The 19,819-nt window shown below is 44.9% G+C and overlaps 1 protein-coding gene across 1 annotated transcript in view; it reads right to left on the reverse strand.

Annotated features, from left to right (window-relative positions):
- Positions 1 to 16,120, reverse strand: part of prune (prune exopolyphosphatase) — a 36,277-nt gene extending 20,157 nt beyond the window's left edge. The window contains exons 1-4 of the mRNA XM_073061450.1: positions 16,003 to 16,120; positions 5,747 to 5,851; positions 2,534 to 2,739; positions 1,012 to 1,196 (exon numbers count right to left, since the gene is read on the reverse strand). Coding sequence (XP_072917551.1) covers positions 1,012 to 1,196; positions 2,534 to 2,739; positions 5,747 to 5,851; positions 16,003 to 16,041 — 535 coding nt within the window. The 5' untranslated portion in view covers positions 16,042 to 16,120. The remainder of the gene's footprint in view (positions 1 to 1,011; positions 1,197 to 2,533; positions 2,740 to 5,746; positions 5,852 to 16,002) is intronic.
- Positions 16,121 to 19,819: the final 3,699 nt, after the last annotated feature.

Consider the following 19,819-nt stretch of genomic DNA (forward strand, 5'->3'; position numbering starts at 1 on the left):
GTTTTTTCCGAAAACTATCTGAAATGTGGACTCATCTGACCACAGCACATGGTTCCACAGTCTTTTGGTCCATCTGAGATGAGCTCGGGCCCAGAGAACTTGCCGGTGTTTCTGCATAGAGTTGATGTATGGCTTCCTCCTTGCATAATACAGTTTCAAGTTGCATTTCTGGATGCAGCAACGGACTGTGTTAAGTGACAATGGTTTTCTGAAGTACTCCCGAGCCCAGGTGGCTATAATTGTCATAGTAGCATGACAGTTTCTTATGCAGTGCCACCTGAGGGCTCGAAGATCACACGCATTCAACAGTGGTTTCTGACCTTGCCCTTTACGCACTGAGATGTCTCTGAATTGTCTGAATCTTTTCACAATATTATGTACTGTAGATGTTGAAAGACCTAAATTCTCTGCAATCTTGCGTTGAGAAATGTTCCTTTTGAACTGACTAACAATTCTCTCACAAATTTTGGCACAAAGGGGTGAGCCATGACCCATCCTTGCTTGTAAAGACTGAGCCTTTGATGGATGCTGCTTTTATACCCAGTCATGATACCTCACCTGCTACTAATTAGCCTGCTTAATGTGGAGTCTTCCAAACCGGTGTTACTTGAATATTCTGTGCACTTTTCAATCTTATTTTAACTCTGTCCCAACTTTTGTTGTGTGTGTTGCAGCCATCAAATTCTAAATTTGTGTATATTTACAAAATACAATTAAGTTGGTCAGTAAAACTATTGAAAATCTTTTCTTTGTACTTTTATCAGTTAAATAAAGGTTCACGTGAATTAACATATCACAGATTTTTGTTTTTATTGCATTTTGGAAAATATCCCAACTTCTCTGGAAATGGGGTTTGTACATGAGGAAACTAGGTAATAAATAGGGATCAGTTAGAACTCTCATATACAAACTTGCACAACTGACATAACCCCACTGTTAGGTCACTGAAACGAGATGGAGGAATCTGTCTTGAAAATAAAACCCTGCCCCAACACACAGTGGAACTCTTACTGCGCAGTAAAAAAGCGAGCTGCTTATCCAGAATGTCAGGTGCTCTTTGGACGATGCGCTCCGTCACCAGGGTTGTGCAGGAGCCCACAGGCTCAGAGGTTACTACACAGCCAGAGAAACAGGGTCGCTCTAGGGGGCGGTGATCAATCACTTCTGTCACCCCATTCTCCAGGACTGCATCGCCTCTGTGGGTTGGAACAGAAGCACAGAGATAGTTGTGTTTTTCCACACCGAATGACCTACACAATGACAGTACCCATTCAGTTCAACACGTGGCTAAGAAGTAGGTGCAGCATGGGGGAGGGGGCAGAGTTCAGATTTTTGGATCATTGCACTCTTGCAGAGAAAATGGGACCTGTACAGAAGGGGTGGTTTGCACCCGAACTTCACAGGGCTAATATCCTAGAGATACACTGGGGTCTGGGGTAGGTTAAACTAGAGTTGCAGGGGGATGGTACCCAGAGCACCAGAACAGTGTTATAGAGACAGATGTTGTTAAGCCTACATACAAAGTCAGAAATCACAAGGTTAAGCATATTGGGTGAGACTACACTAGAAGTCATGGGTAGGCAAAATAATGGTTCAGCCTAGATAGGCCTAAGGGCCTGCTTCTGTGCTGTGTTGTTCTATGATGGAAATGGCTCAAGTCTCCCAGCTTTCAAGTTCCTGGATGACTAAATGAACCAGAATTCTGTCCCTCCAATTTCTATCACACTATTCCCTGCTTCCATACTCTGAAACCCCATCACTTCTCCAACTGTTGCAAGTACTGAGGCAATTTAACCTTACAGATTAATGACTTCAGAAGAGCAGTACCTGCTGCTTTGAGCAATGTTTTTACTGCAGATTTACAGCATTCTCCCTTTCAGAAAGTCATACTGCACAGTAGACAGTCTACTAGCAAACAGTACCTCAGTTCTCCAAACAGTTCCAGTCCCTCTGTTCGATCCTCATGAATGCTTTCTTTTCAAATTCTTACTTCATTTTCATTAAGTTTGCATCAAATCTATTTCTAGTTACTTGAGTCATGTAGGCAACTCTCACATTACAGGCTGCGTTCCTAGAAAACTTTCCATGTCACAATTTTTTGTAACACAAAGCCACAACATATGTATGTATATTAAGATATGAAAGTTGAAAACAAATTACAGCAAATCTTAATCCATATATTAAATTTTTAGGTAGAGATTGTGAATTGGGCAAGAACACATTACCGTTAACTATGCAGCCTTAACGCAGTGCCTGCCAGTATCAGTGGGTGACGAAAGAACACAAATTTTAATGCTCATACTCTGATGTACTGGGGGCTTGCTATTTTCTGGGCAAGGTGCCGCTCCAATGTCACTGCCTCATGTTTAGGTGAATGTAAAAGACCTTTATGGAAATCCAGTTACAGAGCTACAAGTCTTTATTTATCATTCCACCATCACTTCACGTGGTATATTTCAGATCACGACTCACTGAACAGATATGCTCTCAACTAGTTCCTTAAATCAGTAATCTTATTTTGAGCTCCCCTTACCTGGGTAGAACATTGTGGTCAACCAGCGTCAGCGTCAGTCGTCCCTCCCTGTGCAGGCTGTGCAGATCAATCTCATCTCGAAACGTCAGCAGCTCTTCGGAAATCTGGCCTTCCCGGAGGAGGAACGTGCACTCGCCACGTAAAGGAAACTCCGATCGTGGGATATTTAAGATGGGCACAATGACAGTCTTTGGTTTCAATGATGTCTATATTTAAATAAATCCAAGAGTGCATATTAACCCATGGAGTGTGTCACTGCGGGTTTTTTACCCTTGCATTGCCTTGCCTCATCAAGTGCAAGAGCAAAGTCGACTGGGCTCACAACCATGGCAATTATGTTGACAAATAAAGTCTGCAGGTGCTGGAATCTGAAGCAAGAAACAAAATGCTGGAGGAACCAATCTGTGTAGGGAAATGGGCATTCAATTATTCTGGTGCAGATAAAGAGTCTCAAACCAAAACACTGATTGTCCATTTCCCTCCACAGATGCTGCCTAACCCTTGGATTTATCCAGCATTTTGATTTTTGCAATGTGATTATGTTACTAGACAAATAATCTCAGTTTTATGTTGAAAAATTCAGTGCAATTTCATCTCAGTGATGGTAGGACAATTCAGTCTGAGACTGTAACTGACTCCAGGCCACAGAAACACAGATAAAACAGAACTGCCCTCTGAAATTACAAAGTAGTAAAAATCTTTTATAAATAAATAGTACAAAAACAAGCAGGTTAAACAGAATCTTGGAGATATTAGAAATCTGAAACAAAATAGCTTTGTAAATATGCAGGTAAAGCAGCTCGTGGAGAAAGCAGTTCACGCTTCTGGTCAATGCACTTTCTATGATTATAGAAGATGTTTAGCGAAGGTATGTGGATGACAAATCAGAACATGACTTCATTTGTTCATTATGTGCCATGCTGTATGATGTCGGAAATCATGGTCTTTCCATGAGCATGACCGTTCTTAACCATTGCCACCTTCTAGGTAGTAGTTTCACAAGACAGGTGACCCCAGCCCATTATCAATACTCTTCGAGATTGTTTCAGTGGTCACATAACCAGGACTTGTGATAAGCACCAGCTGTTCATACGATCTTCCATACTTGCTCCTGATCGAAAGGGGAGGGGGGGGGGGGTAAGCAGGTGCTACACCTCGCTCAAGGGTGACTTGCAGGCTAGCGGAAGAAAGGAGTCTTACTCCTCCTTTGGTAGAGACGCATCTCCATCCCACCAAAGCTGCAGATGCTAGAATTCTGAAACTGAAATAGAACAGGTTATACAGAATATGTGCCAAGTGAATAGGGTAGGAAATGTTACCTGTTTTTCATTCCACGGAGGCCATCTGACCCAGTGAGATTTTCCTGACATTTTTTGTTTTTTTAGTCTCAGGTTTGTGGGTATTAGGCTAATAATCCTAGGAATGTCTGCTTCCAATGCAATTTGAAACTCTTCTTTCTTGCTTCCCCCAACTCTGGCAGTTTGAAGATATGAATTCAGTTTAAATAATAAACAAATAAATCTTTGTCAAAATAAGTGACACAGAATGCAAAATTTCTTTTAATTCAGTTATGCGTGTGGGTGTTGCAGACAAGGCGAGTTTTTGTTGCCCAGTTGCAAACAGCCCTGAGATGGTGATAAGTCTTGGCTTCCTGAACTGCTTGTCCTTCTGGTGAAGTACTCCACAGTGCTGATGTGGAAGGAGTTGCCAGCAGTCACTGGCCTCCATTCCGAAAAAACAGCCTTCAACCACCAGCCTCTGGGCCAGTTTTGAATGCATCTAACTTTTCCCTTAATTCCATGATACCTAACCTTCCAGACCAGCCTACCATGCAGGTCCGAGCTGAAGGCCTTGCTCAAGTCCAAATAGACAACATCCACTGCCCTACTCTTGTCTATCCTTTCGGTTACCTCTTCAAAAATAAAAACAAAAACAAATCTGAAAAGGTCCTTCAAGCACAACTTCCCATGACAAAGCCATGCTGACTTCTCCTCATCAGGTTCTGTCTATCCAAATGCTGGTAGACCCTGTCCCTCAGAATTCTCTCCAATAATATTACACCGCTGAAGGGTCTCAGCCCAAAACATCTACTCTTTTCCATAGGTGCTGTCTGGCCTGCCGAGTTCCTTCAGCGTCTTTTGTGTTGCTTAGATTTCCAGCATAAGCAGATTTTCTCTTGTTTGTGACTGATGTAGGGTTGACTGGCCTGTAGCTCCATGGTTTGTCATTGCTACCTTTCTTAAACAATGGAACAACAATAGTCACCTTCATTTGTGGCAAATGAAGCAGATAAGGGCCTCCACAATTGTGTCTCTAGCCTCCCACAAAGTATTCAGCCAGGCCCTGGGGATTTATCCACTTTAATGCTTTGTAAGGGTACAACTATCTCTTCCCTGGTAATTATGAATTTCCTTCAAAATATCTGCACTAGTTTCCCCCATCTCATGAGCAATCATGGCTTTCTCAGTAAACATTGATAAGAATATTAACTAAAAATCCCACCCATCTCCTTGAGACAGATAGCTCTGTAGATCTGCAAGATGACCTATCGACTCTGTAGCCACCCTGTCACTCTTTATATACACATAGAACCTCTTGGGATTTTCCTTAACCTTACACTCTTTATATACACAGAGAACCTCTTGGGATTTTCCTTAACCTTACCTGCCTGTTCCTTTGACCTCCTGATTTCCCTCCGAAAAGAATTATTAATCTTTTTAGAATCATCAAGGGATTAAGACCACAAGATATAGGAGCAGAATTCAGCCATTTGGCCCATTGAGTCCACTCTGTCATTTCATCATGGCTGATACAATTTTCCTCTCAGCCCCAATCTCCTGCCTTCTCCCCATATTCCTTCATGCCCTGACATCCTAAGCACAATGTATGCCTCCTTCATTTTCTTGACCAGGAGGTGCTGTCACTGGATACAATGCACTTTGTAAATGACGCAGACACTGGAATCACCATGTCATAGTGGTGAGTTAGGCAGGCTTTTTTCTGAGATTTTCCAAGGTAGGGAGGGAGTGAGATCATGGAAGATCTGAAGGTGAAAATATCAGAATTGCTGCCACAAAGTTAACCAGCAGAAGGGTGATGGGTGAACGTGAGCTGGGATGGATCAGGTTAGGGGGCAACAGCTTTTGTTCACTCAACGATTGCCAAGTGGGCATGGTGCTTGGGTGTGCCATGGCTGTTGTCACACATACTCACCTTGGTTAGGAAGTAGGCAAATGCAATGGCCGAGACCATGGAGTCCAGGTCACAAGCTTCATTTCCCATGACGACATGCACTCCTGGAGCACTGCTCCCACGCAGCTGACAGAAGAAATAAACACCATCAAAAAGCTGCCAGAAACATCAGGGCTGCTTCAAGCACCTTGTTCTCTCAACCACATACAACAGCAAGGTTATATCACTGCACACTGGCCAATGTCCTCAATGTACAGCAGGGGATCCTACCAATTTCTCCAGTGTGCACATTGTTGAGTGTCAATTAAGGCCTGTAGAATCACACAATCATGGGTCCAAGTCCACTGTTGTAACCTGGAGCTACAATAGGGGTTAACATTGCCATAACAGTGCCAAATGAGATATGACAGGGCTGTGGTGAGCACTGCAGAGATAGGGTACAGTACATAGTGGTGGCACAGGTGGATGGATTGAAGGCAGCATCTGAAACACTTGTCTTTATCAATCTTCATGGAGTGGAGACATCGTGTTACGGCTGTACAAGACATTGGCGAGACCACACTTACAGTGTGTGCAGTTGTGGTCACCCAGCTATAGGAAGGATGTAATTGAGCTGGACTAGGTGCAGAGAAGATTCACTAGTATGTTACTGGGACTGGATGGTTTGACATATCATGAAAAGCTGGATACGTTGTGACTGTTTTCTCAGGAGCGAAGGAGGTGGAGGATTTTTTTTTAAGCTAGAAGTATCTAAAATCAAGAGGAGCATAGATAAGATGTATAGTCATGAGCTTGGGGTTGGGGATATTAAGACTAGTACAAGTTTAGTTGAGGGGAGGCCTGAGGGACACCTTTTTCCTTACAAGGTGGTGGGTATATAGAGTAAACTTCTAGAGGAAGTGGTAGAGGTGGGTACGATTTGAACATTTAAAAGATATCTGGACGAATACAGAAAATCAGAATCAGGCTTACTATCATCGATATAGCTCATGAAATTAGTTTTTTTATGGCAGAAGTATTTTTATTGCAACTTAAGGCATAAACATTACTATAAGCTACAATAACAATAAATAAAACAGTGCAAAATATGAATAGTGAGGTACAGCTCATGCACTGTTCAGAAATCTGATGGCGAAGGGGAAGAAGCTGTTCCTAAAATACTGAGTCTGTGTCTTTAGGCTCTTGTACTTCCTCCCTGATGGTAGTAATGAGAAGAGGGTATGTTACAGATGGTGAGGGTCCTTATAAGATTGAGGAGTAGAATTAGGCCATTTGGCCCAGAGACTACTCCATCATTTCATCAAGGCTGATCCATTTCTCCCTCAACCCCATTCTCCTGCTTTCTTCCCTTAACCTTTCATGCCCTGACTAATCAAGAACCTATCAAGTACACACCTTAAATATACCCAATGACCTGGCCTCCACAGCCACCTACACCAACAGATTCCACAGATTCATCAACCTCTGGCGAAAGAAATTCCTCATTTCTGTTCTAAATGGACGTCAGTCTATTGAGATGAGTTATTAACTTCAAACTTTCTACATAATCACTCAAAGAGTTGACCTGCATGTGCATGTAACGAAAGCTGTATAACTTATCTCTTTCTACCTTAGGCCACAAACTGATCAATCACCCATCTGTGGACACTTTCTGGAGGTCCAAGATCTGTATGCTCCACAACCGCTGGACTAAGTGTGTAAATGTAGGAGGGGACAATGTTGAAAAATAAGTGCTAGGTTTTCTAAAACTGACTCCTACCTTAGGCCCTAAACTTACCAATCACCCCTCATATATCGCACTGTATTCTTTGCCAGTCTTCTGCTTTATCCACAACTCCACCAATCTTGGTCTCATCTGCAAACTTCCTAACCCACCCACCTACATCTTCAGCCAGTTCATTTACGTACATCACAAACAGCAGAGGTCCCAGCACACAGATGCCAGCAGAACTCCACTAACTACAGACCTCCAGCTTGACCAAGTCCCTTCAACCATTACCCCATCTTGTATGCTCAAGCCAATTCTGAATCCAAACAACCAATTCACCTTGGATCCCATGCATCCTAATCTCTCTCGTCACCCTGTCAAAAAACTCAATTGAGTTGGTAAGGAAAAACTTGCCATAAAGCCATTCTGGCTCTCTCTAATTAGGCCATGGGTTTCCAAATGCTCATATATCCTATCCCTAAGAATTTTCTCCAGCAATTTCCCTGCAAATGACGTGAGACACACTGGTCTCTAGTTTCCAGAATCTTCCCTTGTTCCCTCCTAAAATAGAGGTACAACATTAGACACTCGCAGAACTCTGGGATCTCCCTTTTAGCTGAAGAGGACACAAAGATACTGGTCAAGGGCCCAGCAATCTCGTCACTTGTCTGCTTCAGTAATCTGGGGTAACTCCCATTGGTCTCTGGGGTCTTATCCATCTTAATACTCAGGGTGGCCAACACTTCCTCCTCCTTGACCTCTAAATGTCCGAACACTCAGCACTAATCACCTGGTCCTTCATATTGTTTTCCTTGGTAAATATTGAAGCAAAGTACTTATTAGTTACCTCATCCACATTCTCCTCATCCAGGCAAATGTTCCCCCATTTATCTTTCAATGGTCCTATCCTCCCCCTAGTTATCCTCTTACTCTTGATGTACGTACAGATCACATACATGAGATTCACCTTAATCCTACTTGCTAAGGACTTTTCATGGCCCCTCCTGACTTTTTCTAATTCCCTTTAGTCCTTTTCTGGCTTCTTTATACTCCTCATGCTTTCTTTGATCCTAACATCAAAAGCTTTACATATTTTTCCTTTTTCTTCTTGACCAAATTCATCACCTCTCTTCTGGCCATCCAAGGTTCTCTTATCCTTTCATCTCCATCCATCATTCTAACAGGAACATACCTTTCCTGTACTCTGTGCATTTGATCTTTAAACACCTGCACATGTCTGATGTGGACTTAGAGAAAAGATGTTCCCAATTAAGTTTTCTTAGCTCCTGCCTAATGCCTTCATACACTATTCCAATTTAAAACTCTTACTCTTATCCTTACCTATAGCTATCCTGCAAGTTAAGGAGATGTGATCACTATTCCCTAACTGATCACCCACTGAAAGGTCAGTCACCTGGCCAGGCTTCTGTGCTATTAAACTGTTACTCTGTATGCTATTAGTGGATAGATCTCTTGCAACTACATTGGTGCTAGAAAGTTTGTTTACCCTGTAGAATTTTCTGTTTTTGCATAAATATGATCTAAAATCACGCAAATCCTAAAACTAGATAAAAACCCAATTAAATAAATAACACAAAAATATTATACTTATTTATAGAGAAAATAATCCAATATTACATGTATTTGTATTACATGTAAAAGTATGTGAACCTTCAACTCTCTGATGTTGGTGGGCTTCCTTGTATGAACTTCTTGTTTCAAGTGTTTCTAAAACATTTCTATAGGATTAAGGTCAGGACTTCGGACTCGGCCATTCCAAACCAAAATTTTAATTCTTCTTACACCATTCTGTTGTTAATTTACTCTTGCCTTTCAGATCATTGTCTTATGGCATTATCCAACTTCTGTTAGGCTTCAGGTGATGGACTACTAACCTGACATTCTCCTGTAAAATGTCGATACAATTTTGAATTCATTGTTCCCTCAACAACTGCAAGCTGTTCTGGCCCTGAAGCAGCAAAGCAGCCCCAGTCCATGATGCTCTTTCCACCATGCTTCAGTTGAGATGAGGTTTTAGTGTTGGTGTGCAGTGCCCTTTTTCCTCCAAACATAGCAACGTACATTTTTGTCAAAACTTCCAACTTTTGACAGAATATTGTCCCAGAAGAGTTGTCAAATATCCAGGTGGTCCTTTGCAAGCTTGAGACACGCAGCAATGTTGTTTTGGAGAGCAGCGATTTCCTCCGTGGTGCCCTACCATGAACATCAGTCTTGTTCAGTGTTTTTCTTACAGTGGACACATGAACAGAGACTTTAGCAAGTTCTAGAGATTTCTGCAGGTCTCTTGCTGTTACCCTTGAAGTTCTTTTTCACCTTCTTCAGCATTGCACATTGTGCTCTTGGTGTGATCTTTGCAGGATCCCACTCAGAGAGAGAGCAGCAACAGTACTGAGCTTCCTCCATCTGATGAACACTTTAGAAATGCTTTTGTAGCCTTTTGCCAGCTTCATTCACCTCCACAATTCTTCCTCCAAGGTCCTCTGAAAGTTGTTTTGATTAAGGCTTGGTGCACATAAACAGATCTTTCGTGAAAAGTGCAGGCTCTGTCAGTAACCTGACTTAATGTGTCTGTTTTATAGGGCAGAGCACCTCTGCAACCTACATTTCCAATCTCATTTCATTGATTGGAACAGCCCACTCCAAATAGCTTTTGTAGAAAGCATTACCCCAAAGGTTCACATAATAAATGTGTTATATTGGATAATTTTTCTCAATAAATAAATGAACAAGTATAATGTTTTGTGTTATTTATTTAAATGGGTTCTCTTTATCTAATCACAGTTTAGCTCAAATTTATGCAGAAATAGAAATTCTACAGGGTTCACAAACTTTCTAGCACCACTGTATCTCCGGTATCCTGGGACAATCATTGTTTCCCAAACAACATCACAATACACAGGGACACAAGAAAAGTCAGATGCTGGAATTGGCAGCAAAACAAACACAAGCTGCTGGAGGAACTCAGCGTGCCGAACAGCATCCATGCAGAGACATGGGCAGTTAAGGTTTTAGGTCACCTGGACAAGTCGAGTATGGAGAAATAGCTGGTGTAAAGAGGTGAGGGGCAGGACCTGGGCAGAGCTGGTAAGGAATGGGGGAGGAGTTCATTGGAAAGTGTTGTGTAGGGCAGGGGAGGGAGAACACAGAGGCTGGGAGGTGTCAATGGAAAGATGGGAGATGAGATGTGGTGTTAGGGTTGGGCAGCCTCTGGCTCACTTCAAACACAGTTGGATGTGGAATAAAGGCAGGTGAGATACTGGTCAGTAGCTACAGGTTTAACCTCACTCAACAGAGAAGTATTTGGCAGCTGGATACACACAATACCTGCCCCTGGGGAGAATCTCAACCGCGTCTCAATTGGCTAACGTATGCTATTTTGATCCTTCTACTTCAATTGATGCTGGAGCCTGCCTGTTTAACCTGAGACTCAATAAACTTGGTAGAATGGAAAGCATGACCAATTTACAGTGTGCCCCTTGGCCTAATTCTCCCACTCAACACTCAAATCATCTGCTGCCCTGACTCTCCTTAAAACTGAACAATAAACTGGTCATAATTTCAATCAACTTTTCTCACTTGGATGCAAGATTAAAAGTTCCCATCGCACTGCCAAATCTAATTTACTTACCCTCAATTCCCTCAAGTTTCATCGCATCCAAAGACTACACCTTTCCTTGGCAATTATTTTAATACAAATGAAATGGTCAGTTGACTACAGTGTTACTGGATTTTGGCCATCGCCTGTGTGTCACACTATCACTGGCACAGGAGGTGCCCTGCTGTCAGGGAACCCTGGAATCTGGCACGATTGCTGAGCAGCCATTGGCAAGATTAGCTTGTGGCAGTTCTGCCTAGTGAAAATGCCTGATGTTTAGGACGGAACCCATCAGGTTAACAAACCACAGCAAGCCCTTACAAGTTACTGTGAGGGAGGCACTGGAATGGTGCTGTATGGGCAGTTGGCATCACAACACCATGCTCAAGAATGTAGAATGTTCTGTCATTCAACCTACCATTCCTGCTGGAAGAGAGATGTTTAACTATCCACTGCTTTTGGGACCTGTCCGCACATTAACACAAGAAAATAGGAGCAAGAGTCGGCCCCTTAAGACAGCCCTGCCTTTTAATATGGTCACAGCTAACCCACCTCAGGCCTCATCTTTCAAAAACATAATCAGCCTCCTCCTTCCCAATCTCCCCAACCCTTTAGAATAGAAACCAGAGATTCACCTACAGAACGTGGGGAGAATAAAGAACAGGACTAAAGTAGAATTTGTGTAGGCAAGTAACAATCAGCAGGAAATTTCTTTGGGCTGAAGATCATGTTTCTGTATCGCATCTCTGTGCCTTACCTATAATAACCTGTTTATACAAACAACGGAGTTCAAAGTGCTTTACAATGAGATAAAAGTACTGTTATGAATGTGAAGCAACTCTGAGGGGCCGAAGGGTACAAAGTTGCCCCCTCCTTTTTGAGAATCGCAAGATCGCTATTAATTCGGGTCTGGGACCCAGGAAATGAGAAAGAGACACGCAGAATACACAAGATTTGGAATGTGTCCTGGCCTCAGCGGGACGGAACCACTGATAACGGCCATTGTCTCTTGGAGATGGAATTGTGTATTGAGTACTGTACTATTCATTGAAAACCCTCAAGGGACAACCAGAGTGGTCTGGTTGAGGGATTGCATCATCCCAACCTGATTGACATCTGAGACCCCGTGAGTAAGGATAAAAGAGGGTCCGGGGAACAACCCCTTAGACGCACCAGGAGAAACGCTAGAAATCCAGTGACAGCATTTTATAGCGAAAGCCGGTGGGAGCTCGTGTGCGTCCTCCCTTGCCAGGGTGGCGGGCTCATCACGGAAGAACAGTTTAGCTAAAGGAGAGGCCACAAGTGAATGGCCACGACAATGAGACTCCTGACGGATCGAAATCATAAAAGGAAAGTCGGCAAGTTTTTCTCCAAATCTCTCTCTCTCTCCAACCATTGCAACACAGCGGTCCCCAACAGCTGCAGCCTGCATGAACTGAGTGAACTTTTTATTTCCATCGGACAATACATTATCCCCTAGACAACGATAGAGCTTATTTCTTATTGATTATTATTATACCCGCACTTTTAGATTTAGTATTGACGACGTATATTATCTGTATTTTTGCATTGATGTTATTTTTGTGTATTTTTACTAATAAATACTGTTAAAAATAGTATCATCAGACTTCAACAGATGTCTCCATCTTTGCTGGTAAGTGACCCAGTTACGGGGTTCGTAACAGTACAAATATGGAAATAAAAGACAAAAAGATGTTAGTTAAAAGCAAGGTTAAATAAATAGGTATTAAACTGGCATTTAAAAGTGTCAAGCTAGTCTGCATCCCTGTTAGTTTTAAGTATTGAATTCCAGAGTTTAGGAGCATTGTTCAAAAAAAGCTGACCTGCCCAATTATTTTTCAATTTAAGAGGCCAGGGGAAGAAGACCCAAGAGCTCAAGCGGGATTATAAAACAAAAGCGATTCTGTGATGTACTCCGGTTCCAGAACATTTAGAGCTTTAAAACAAGAGAACTTTAAAATCAATTCTAAAAGGAAGCCAATGCAGAGTAGTTAGTACAGGAATAATATGCTCTCTCATCCTGGTTTTATTTTAAAAGTCCAGCAGCGGCATTCTGAATGAAGACTGCTTTGGAATGCCAGTAAAAAAAGTGCATTGTAGTAATCGAGTCTATTGGATATAAAGACATGAATTAGTTTTTCCAGCATCACTACGTGACAGAAATGGAATTTCTTAAGTGCCATGCATGTGTGCTTGTATACACATTTGTAAGGAAAGCAGCAGTTAGTTGCTTTATTCCATAACACTTCACTCAAGTTACAATGTGAGCCACAGCCTGACTAGACTTTACACTTCAGTGCAGCCACACTAAAGCAGTGCTTCAGAATTTATTGTTCTCTCCATGGTTATTTACAACCACAGTCTGCACTAAAAGGTGCTGCTACTATTACAACACTTCTAAAACTTTTAGCAGGCATGTTAAACAGTTAACATTTGACAGTGGAGGAGACAGAGTTAACAGGGCAATGATCAAAATCAGAGCCAAATCATTTACCCAAATCTTAAAAAGGAGAAGCAAGGAAAACAGGGAGCAAATTCCAAAGGTCAGGATCCTTGCCATCAAAAACAAGGATTGGAAACTGGAAACAAGTCAGAGGACAAAACTTGAGCAGAGGGTGTGGTGGTTAGGAGATCACAGTGTTAAAGAGATCGAGAGGAAGGGTGGTGGTAAAGAGAGGGGAAAAGGGCAAGACATTCCAATAATAACAAGGGCTGTGTGGGGGAGGGGCTGTTCCTACCGACTGGGGGAGGGGCACTACAGTAATAAGAAGGGAAGTGGTGGCTGGAGAAGTTACCAGGAACGTGAAGGCAACGACACAGCAATTCAATAAAAACAATGGGAAATTTAAAAATCAAATCACTTCCCTTAACCAGGTGACATTATGGGCCATAAAGTAAACCGCTGCGTGTGTTCATCAGTTTACATGAAGTGAAATGTCGACCTATTTGAAGCAGCTTGACCCGCTGTATGTCTGCAACATTAGCTATTTCGCTCTTTATTTAGACTTCTAGCTGACATGGGGCAGAGTCTGGGAGCTCACTCTCCAGCACAGCACATCCGTCCCTGTCCAATCCCCCTGCCCCCGTGTAGCCCCATCTTACACCATCCAATCCCCTCTCCCCTTGCTGCCCTGTCTCACCCCCATCCAATACCCCTCCACCCATGCTGCCCCGTCACCCCCATCCAATGCCCCTCCACCCGTGCTGCCCCGTCACCCCCATCCAATGCCCCTCCACCCATGCTGCCCCGTCACCCCCATCCAATGCCCCTCCACCCGTGCTGCCCCGTCACCCCCATCCAATGCCCCTCCACCCGTGCTGCCCCGTCACCCCCATCCAATGCCCCTCCACCCGTGCTGCCCCATCACCCCCACCCAATGCCCCTCCACCCGTGCTGCCCCGTCTAACCCCCATCTAATACCCTCCCACCCGTGCTGCCCCGTCTCACCCCCCATCCAATACCCTTCCACCTGTGCTGCCCCATCTCACCCCCATCCAATAACCCTCCCCCATGCTGCTCCATCTCACCCCCATCCAATACCCCTCCACCCGTGCTGCTCCTTCTCACCCCCATCCGATACCCCTCCACCCGTGTTCTCCATCTCACCCCATCCAATACCCCTCCACCCGTGCTGTCCCGTCTCACCCCCCATCCCATACCCTTCCACCCGTGCTGCCCCGTTTCACCCCCATCCGATACCCCTCCACCCGTGCTGCCCCGTCTCACCCCCATCCGATACCCCTCCACCCGTGCTGCCCCGTCTCACCCCCCCATCCCATACCCTTCCACCCGTGCTGCCCCATCTCACACCCCATCCAATACCCTTCCACCCGTGCTGCTCCATCTCACCCCCATCCAATACCCCTCCACCCGTGTTCTCCATCTCACCCCATCCAATACCCCTCCACCCGTGCTGTCCCGTCTCACCCCCCCATCCCATACCCTTCCACCCGTGCTGCCCCATCTCACAGCCCATCCAATACCCTTCCACCCGTGCTGCTCCATCTCACCCCCATCCAATACCCCTCCACCCGTGTTCTCCATCTCACCCCATCCAATACCCCTCCACCCGTGCTGTCCCGTCTCACCCCCCCATCCCATACCCTTCCACCCGTGCTGCTCCATCTCACCCCCATCCGATACCCCTCCACCCGTGCTGCCCCGTCTCACCCCATCCAATACCCCTCCCACCATGCTGCCCCGTTTCACCCCCATCCGATACCCCTCCACCCGTGCTGCCCCGTCTCACCCCCATCCGATACCCCTCCACCCGTGCTGCCCCATCTCACTCCATCCAATACCCCTCCCACCATGCTGCCCCGTTTCACCCCCATCCGATACCCCTCCACCCGTGCTGCCCCGTCTCACCCCCATCCGATACCCCTCCACCCATGCTGCCCCGTCTCACCCCCATCCAATACCCCTCCCACCATGCCGCCCCATTTCACCCCCATCCGATACCCCCCATCCGTGCTGCCCCGTCTCACCCCATCCATTTCCACTCCACCCGTGCTCTCCATACCCCCATCCAATAGCCCTCCCCCATGCTGCTCCATCTTACCCCCATCCAATACCCCTCCACCCGTGCTGCCCCTTCTCACCCCCATCCGATACCCCTCCACCCGTGCTGTCCCGTCTCACCCCCCCATCCCATACCCTTCCACCTGTGCTGCCCCTTCTCACCCCCATCCGATACCCCTCCACCCGTGTTCTCCATCTCACCCCATCCAATACCCCTCCACCCGTGCTGTCCCGTCTCACCCCCCCATCCCATACCCTTCCACCTGTGCTGCTCCATCTCACCCCCATCCGATACCCCTCCACCCGTACTGCCCCGTTTCACCCCCATCCAATAGCCCTCCACCCGTGCTGCCCCGTTTCACCCCCTCATCCAATACCCTCCACCCGTGCTGCCCCCTGCCCCGTCTCACCTCAAACGCCGCCCGGGCGCTCCGTAACACCGCTTCCATTTTCTCCCCGCCCACCAGCGGCGCATCCCCATTGGCTACACCGCAGCGGTACTACGCCTGCGCCAACCTTTAACATCCCTCCTGCCCTCTTGCCCCGCCTTCTACTTCGCAAGGGTCGAAGTGACGCTGAATGACAGAACAATGGCCAATCAAAATAGAAGCTGCTTGGCGACAGGCAGATGTAAGCATGTGAGATCAGAGGATTGGCAGGCATCCAGGACCACTAAAAGTGAGGTAGTGTTGTGACCAGCAGTTTCTCCACCCACAGTTCACGTGCACTCCGCAACCTCTGACCTTATCTAGAAGGGTAGAAATGAGTGTAAATGTCTCCTGAAGGTCGTGGTCCCACCACTTCCTGTGATATACTGTAGATTTTCAGATGTTAACTATCTCTATAAAACTAACTTTCCCCGTTAAAACTCTCTCCTGCCAACATCCACTTGCGCCCAAATTTCTGCCGTGGAGTCCGAGGGTCCGAGTGTCAGTGGCATTTTCGGCAGAGGTTGCTTGGTGGAGGAATACTTGCTGCGTGAGCTCCACCGATTTATTGTGCACGAACTATTTTAATAAAAGTGGCGCCTTTTTCTTTTATATTCTGTTTCTCTACTAACCACATGGCCAAAGTAAGAGTTATAAAGTGTAATCATTTAATCGCATAATGTGTACTGTCTGTTATTTTACGTTGTGGGTTTGTACTGAGGTGGGTCCACACAAACGTGATTACATCATCTAGAGGGGTAGACGGCAGCTTCCCCTAGACCATATATGTCAAACTCAAGGCCCGCGGGCCAAATCCGGCCCGCGGTGGAATTATCTTTGGCCCGCGAGATAATATCTAATATTACTATTAAAGCTGGCCCCAGTAATCGAAGCGCCTATGGCGTATGGCATGGCTAATGCTGAGTTTATTCAGGTACCAGGTTTTCAGGGTTTTTAGTGTTTATTCGGCAGTCTTCTTCATAAGAAACGGAATTTGTAAAGTGAAATACTTTGTAGTTATAGCAGAGACTGAGACACATGAGAGCAGGCTGAAAAAACGGTGGCAACGAAAGCTGCGTTCGCACGCGTCCGACTGATCGTGAAAATGCATGAAGCTGCATTTTGCTCAATCCGGCCCGTGACCTAAAATGAGTTTGACACCCCTGCCCTAGACGAACGTGAGTTAATCGAGTCTTGAGTGTTACATGTAGTTTTGTATATAAGACAATTATAACAGTGCTAAAGAAAAATAATGTGGGCTGCCTTAACGACTGTCGCCCAGTAGCACTCACTTTGACAGTGATGAAATGCTTTGAGAGGTTGGTTATGACTAGACTGAGCTCCTGCCTCAGCAAGGACCTGGACCCATTGCAATTTGCCTATCATCACAATAGGTCAACGACAGACACAATTTCCATGGCTCTTCACACGGCTTTAGACCATCTAGACAACACGAACACCTACGTCAGGATGCTGTTCATCGACTACAGCTCAGCATTTAATACCATAATTCCCACAATCCTGATTGAGAAGTTGCAGAACATGGGCCTCTGTACCTCCCTCTGTAATTGGATCCTCGACTTCCTAACTGGAAGACCACAGTCTGTGCGGATTGGTGATAACATATCCTCTTCGCTGACGATCAACACTGGCAGACCTCAGGGGTGTGTGCTTAGCCCACTGCTCTACCCTTTGTATACACATGACTGTGTAGCTAGGCATAGCTCAAATACCATCTACAAATTTGCTGACAATACAACCATTGTTGGTAGAATCTCAGGTGGTGACAAGAGGCTGTACAGGAGTGAGATATGCCAACTAGTGGAATGGTGCCACAGAAACAACCTGGCACTCAACATCAGTAAGACGAAAGAGCTGAATGTGGACTTCAGGAAGGGTAAGACAAAGGAACACATACCAATCCTCATAGAGGGATTAGAAGTAGAGAGAGTGAGCAGCTTCAAGTTCCTGGGTGTCAAGATCTCTGAGGATCTAACCTTGTCCCAACGCATTGATGTAGTCATACAGAAGGCAAGACAGTGGCTATACTTTATTAGGAGTTTGAAGCGATTTGGCATGTCAACAAAAACACTCAAAAATCTCTATAGTTGTACCGTGGAGAGCATTCTGACAGGCTGCATCACTGTCTGGTTTGGAGGGGCTGTTGCACATGACCAAAAGAAGCTGCAGAGGGTTGTAAATCTAGTCAGTTCCATCTTGGGTACTAACCTACAGAGTACCCAGGACATCTTCAGGGAGCAGTGTCTCAGAAAGGCAGCGTCCATTATTAAGGACCTCCAGCACCCAGGGCTTGCCTTTTCTCACTGTTACCATCAGGTAGGAGATACAGAAGCCTGAAGGCACACACTCAGTGATTCAGGAACAGCTTCTTCCCCTCTGCCATCCGAATCCTGAATGGACTTTCAAGCTTTGGACACTACTTCACCTTTTTTAATATACAGTATTCCTGTTTTTGCACATTTTTAATAGTCTATTCAATATATGTAATTGATTTACTTGTTTATTTATTATTATGTTTTATTTTATTATTATTTTCTCTCTCTGCTAGATTATGTTTTGCATTGAACTGCTGCTGCTAAGTTAACAAATTTCACGTCAGATGCCAGTGATAATATAACTGATTCTGATTCTGACATAGGAGCAGAATTAGGCCATCTGACCCATTGAGTCTGCTCTGTCATTTGATCATGGTTAATTTTTTTTCTCCTCCTCAACCCTAGTTCCCGGTCTTCTCCCCATAACCCTTGATGCCATGTCCAATCAAGAACCTATCAGTCTCTGCCATAAATACACACAACGACCTGGCCTCCACAGCTGTATGTGGTGACAAATTTCACAAATTCACTATCCTCTGGCTAAAGAAATTTTTCCACATCCCTGTTTTGAAAGGGGGCCTCTCTATCCTGAGGCTGTACCCTCTTGTGCTAGACTCTCCCACCATGGGAAACATCCTTTCCACATCTACTCTGTCTAGGCCTTTCAACATTCAAAAGGTTTCAGTGAGATTCCACCCCCCCCCCCATCCTAAATTCTAGCAAGTACAGACCCAGAGCCATCAAATGTTCCTCGTATGATAACCATTTCATTCCTGGAATCATCCTTGTGAACCTCCTCTGGATCCTCTCCAATGTCAGCACATCTTTTCTAAGATGAGGGGCCCAAAACTGTTCACAACACACCAGTGTCTTATAAAGCCTCAGCATTACATCCTTGCTCTTGTATTCTAGACCTCTTGAAATGAATGCTAACATGGCATTTGACTTCCTCACCACCAACTCAACTTGCAAGTTAACCTTAACGGTGTTCTGCACAAGGACTCACAAGTCCCTTTGCAGCTCAGATTTTTTTGATTTTCTCTCTGTTTAGAAAATAGTCCGCATATTTATTTCTACTACCAAAGATCATGACCAAGCATTTTCCAACATTGTATTTCATTTGCCACTTTCTTACCCATTCTCCTAATCTAAGTCCTTCTGCATCCTACCTGTTTCATCAGTACTACCTGCCCCTCCAACAAACTTCGTATCATCTGCAAACTTGGCAACAAAGCCATCTATTCGATCATCTAAATCATTTATATACTGCATAAAAAGAAATGGTCCCAGCCCTCAGCCTGCTGACTGCAATTTTGTCCTATCAGCTGCCTGCCCTTCCTGACAGTCTGACTGCACACTATTTTTACTATTTTACCATCCGTCCTATCCTGCAACAAGATCATCCACATTATTTATTATACTACGCACATTCAGATACAACACCTTGAGTACCGTATTTGCTA

This window comes from Hemitrygon akajei, chromosome 11 (genome assembly GCF_048418815.1).
Source record: "Hemitrygon akajei chromosome 11, sHemAka1.3, whole genome shotgun sequence".
Classification (NCBI taxonomy): Eukaryota; Metazoa; Chordata; class Chondrichthyes; order Myliobatiformes; family Dasyatidae; genus Hemitrygon; species Hemitrygon akajei.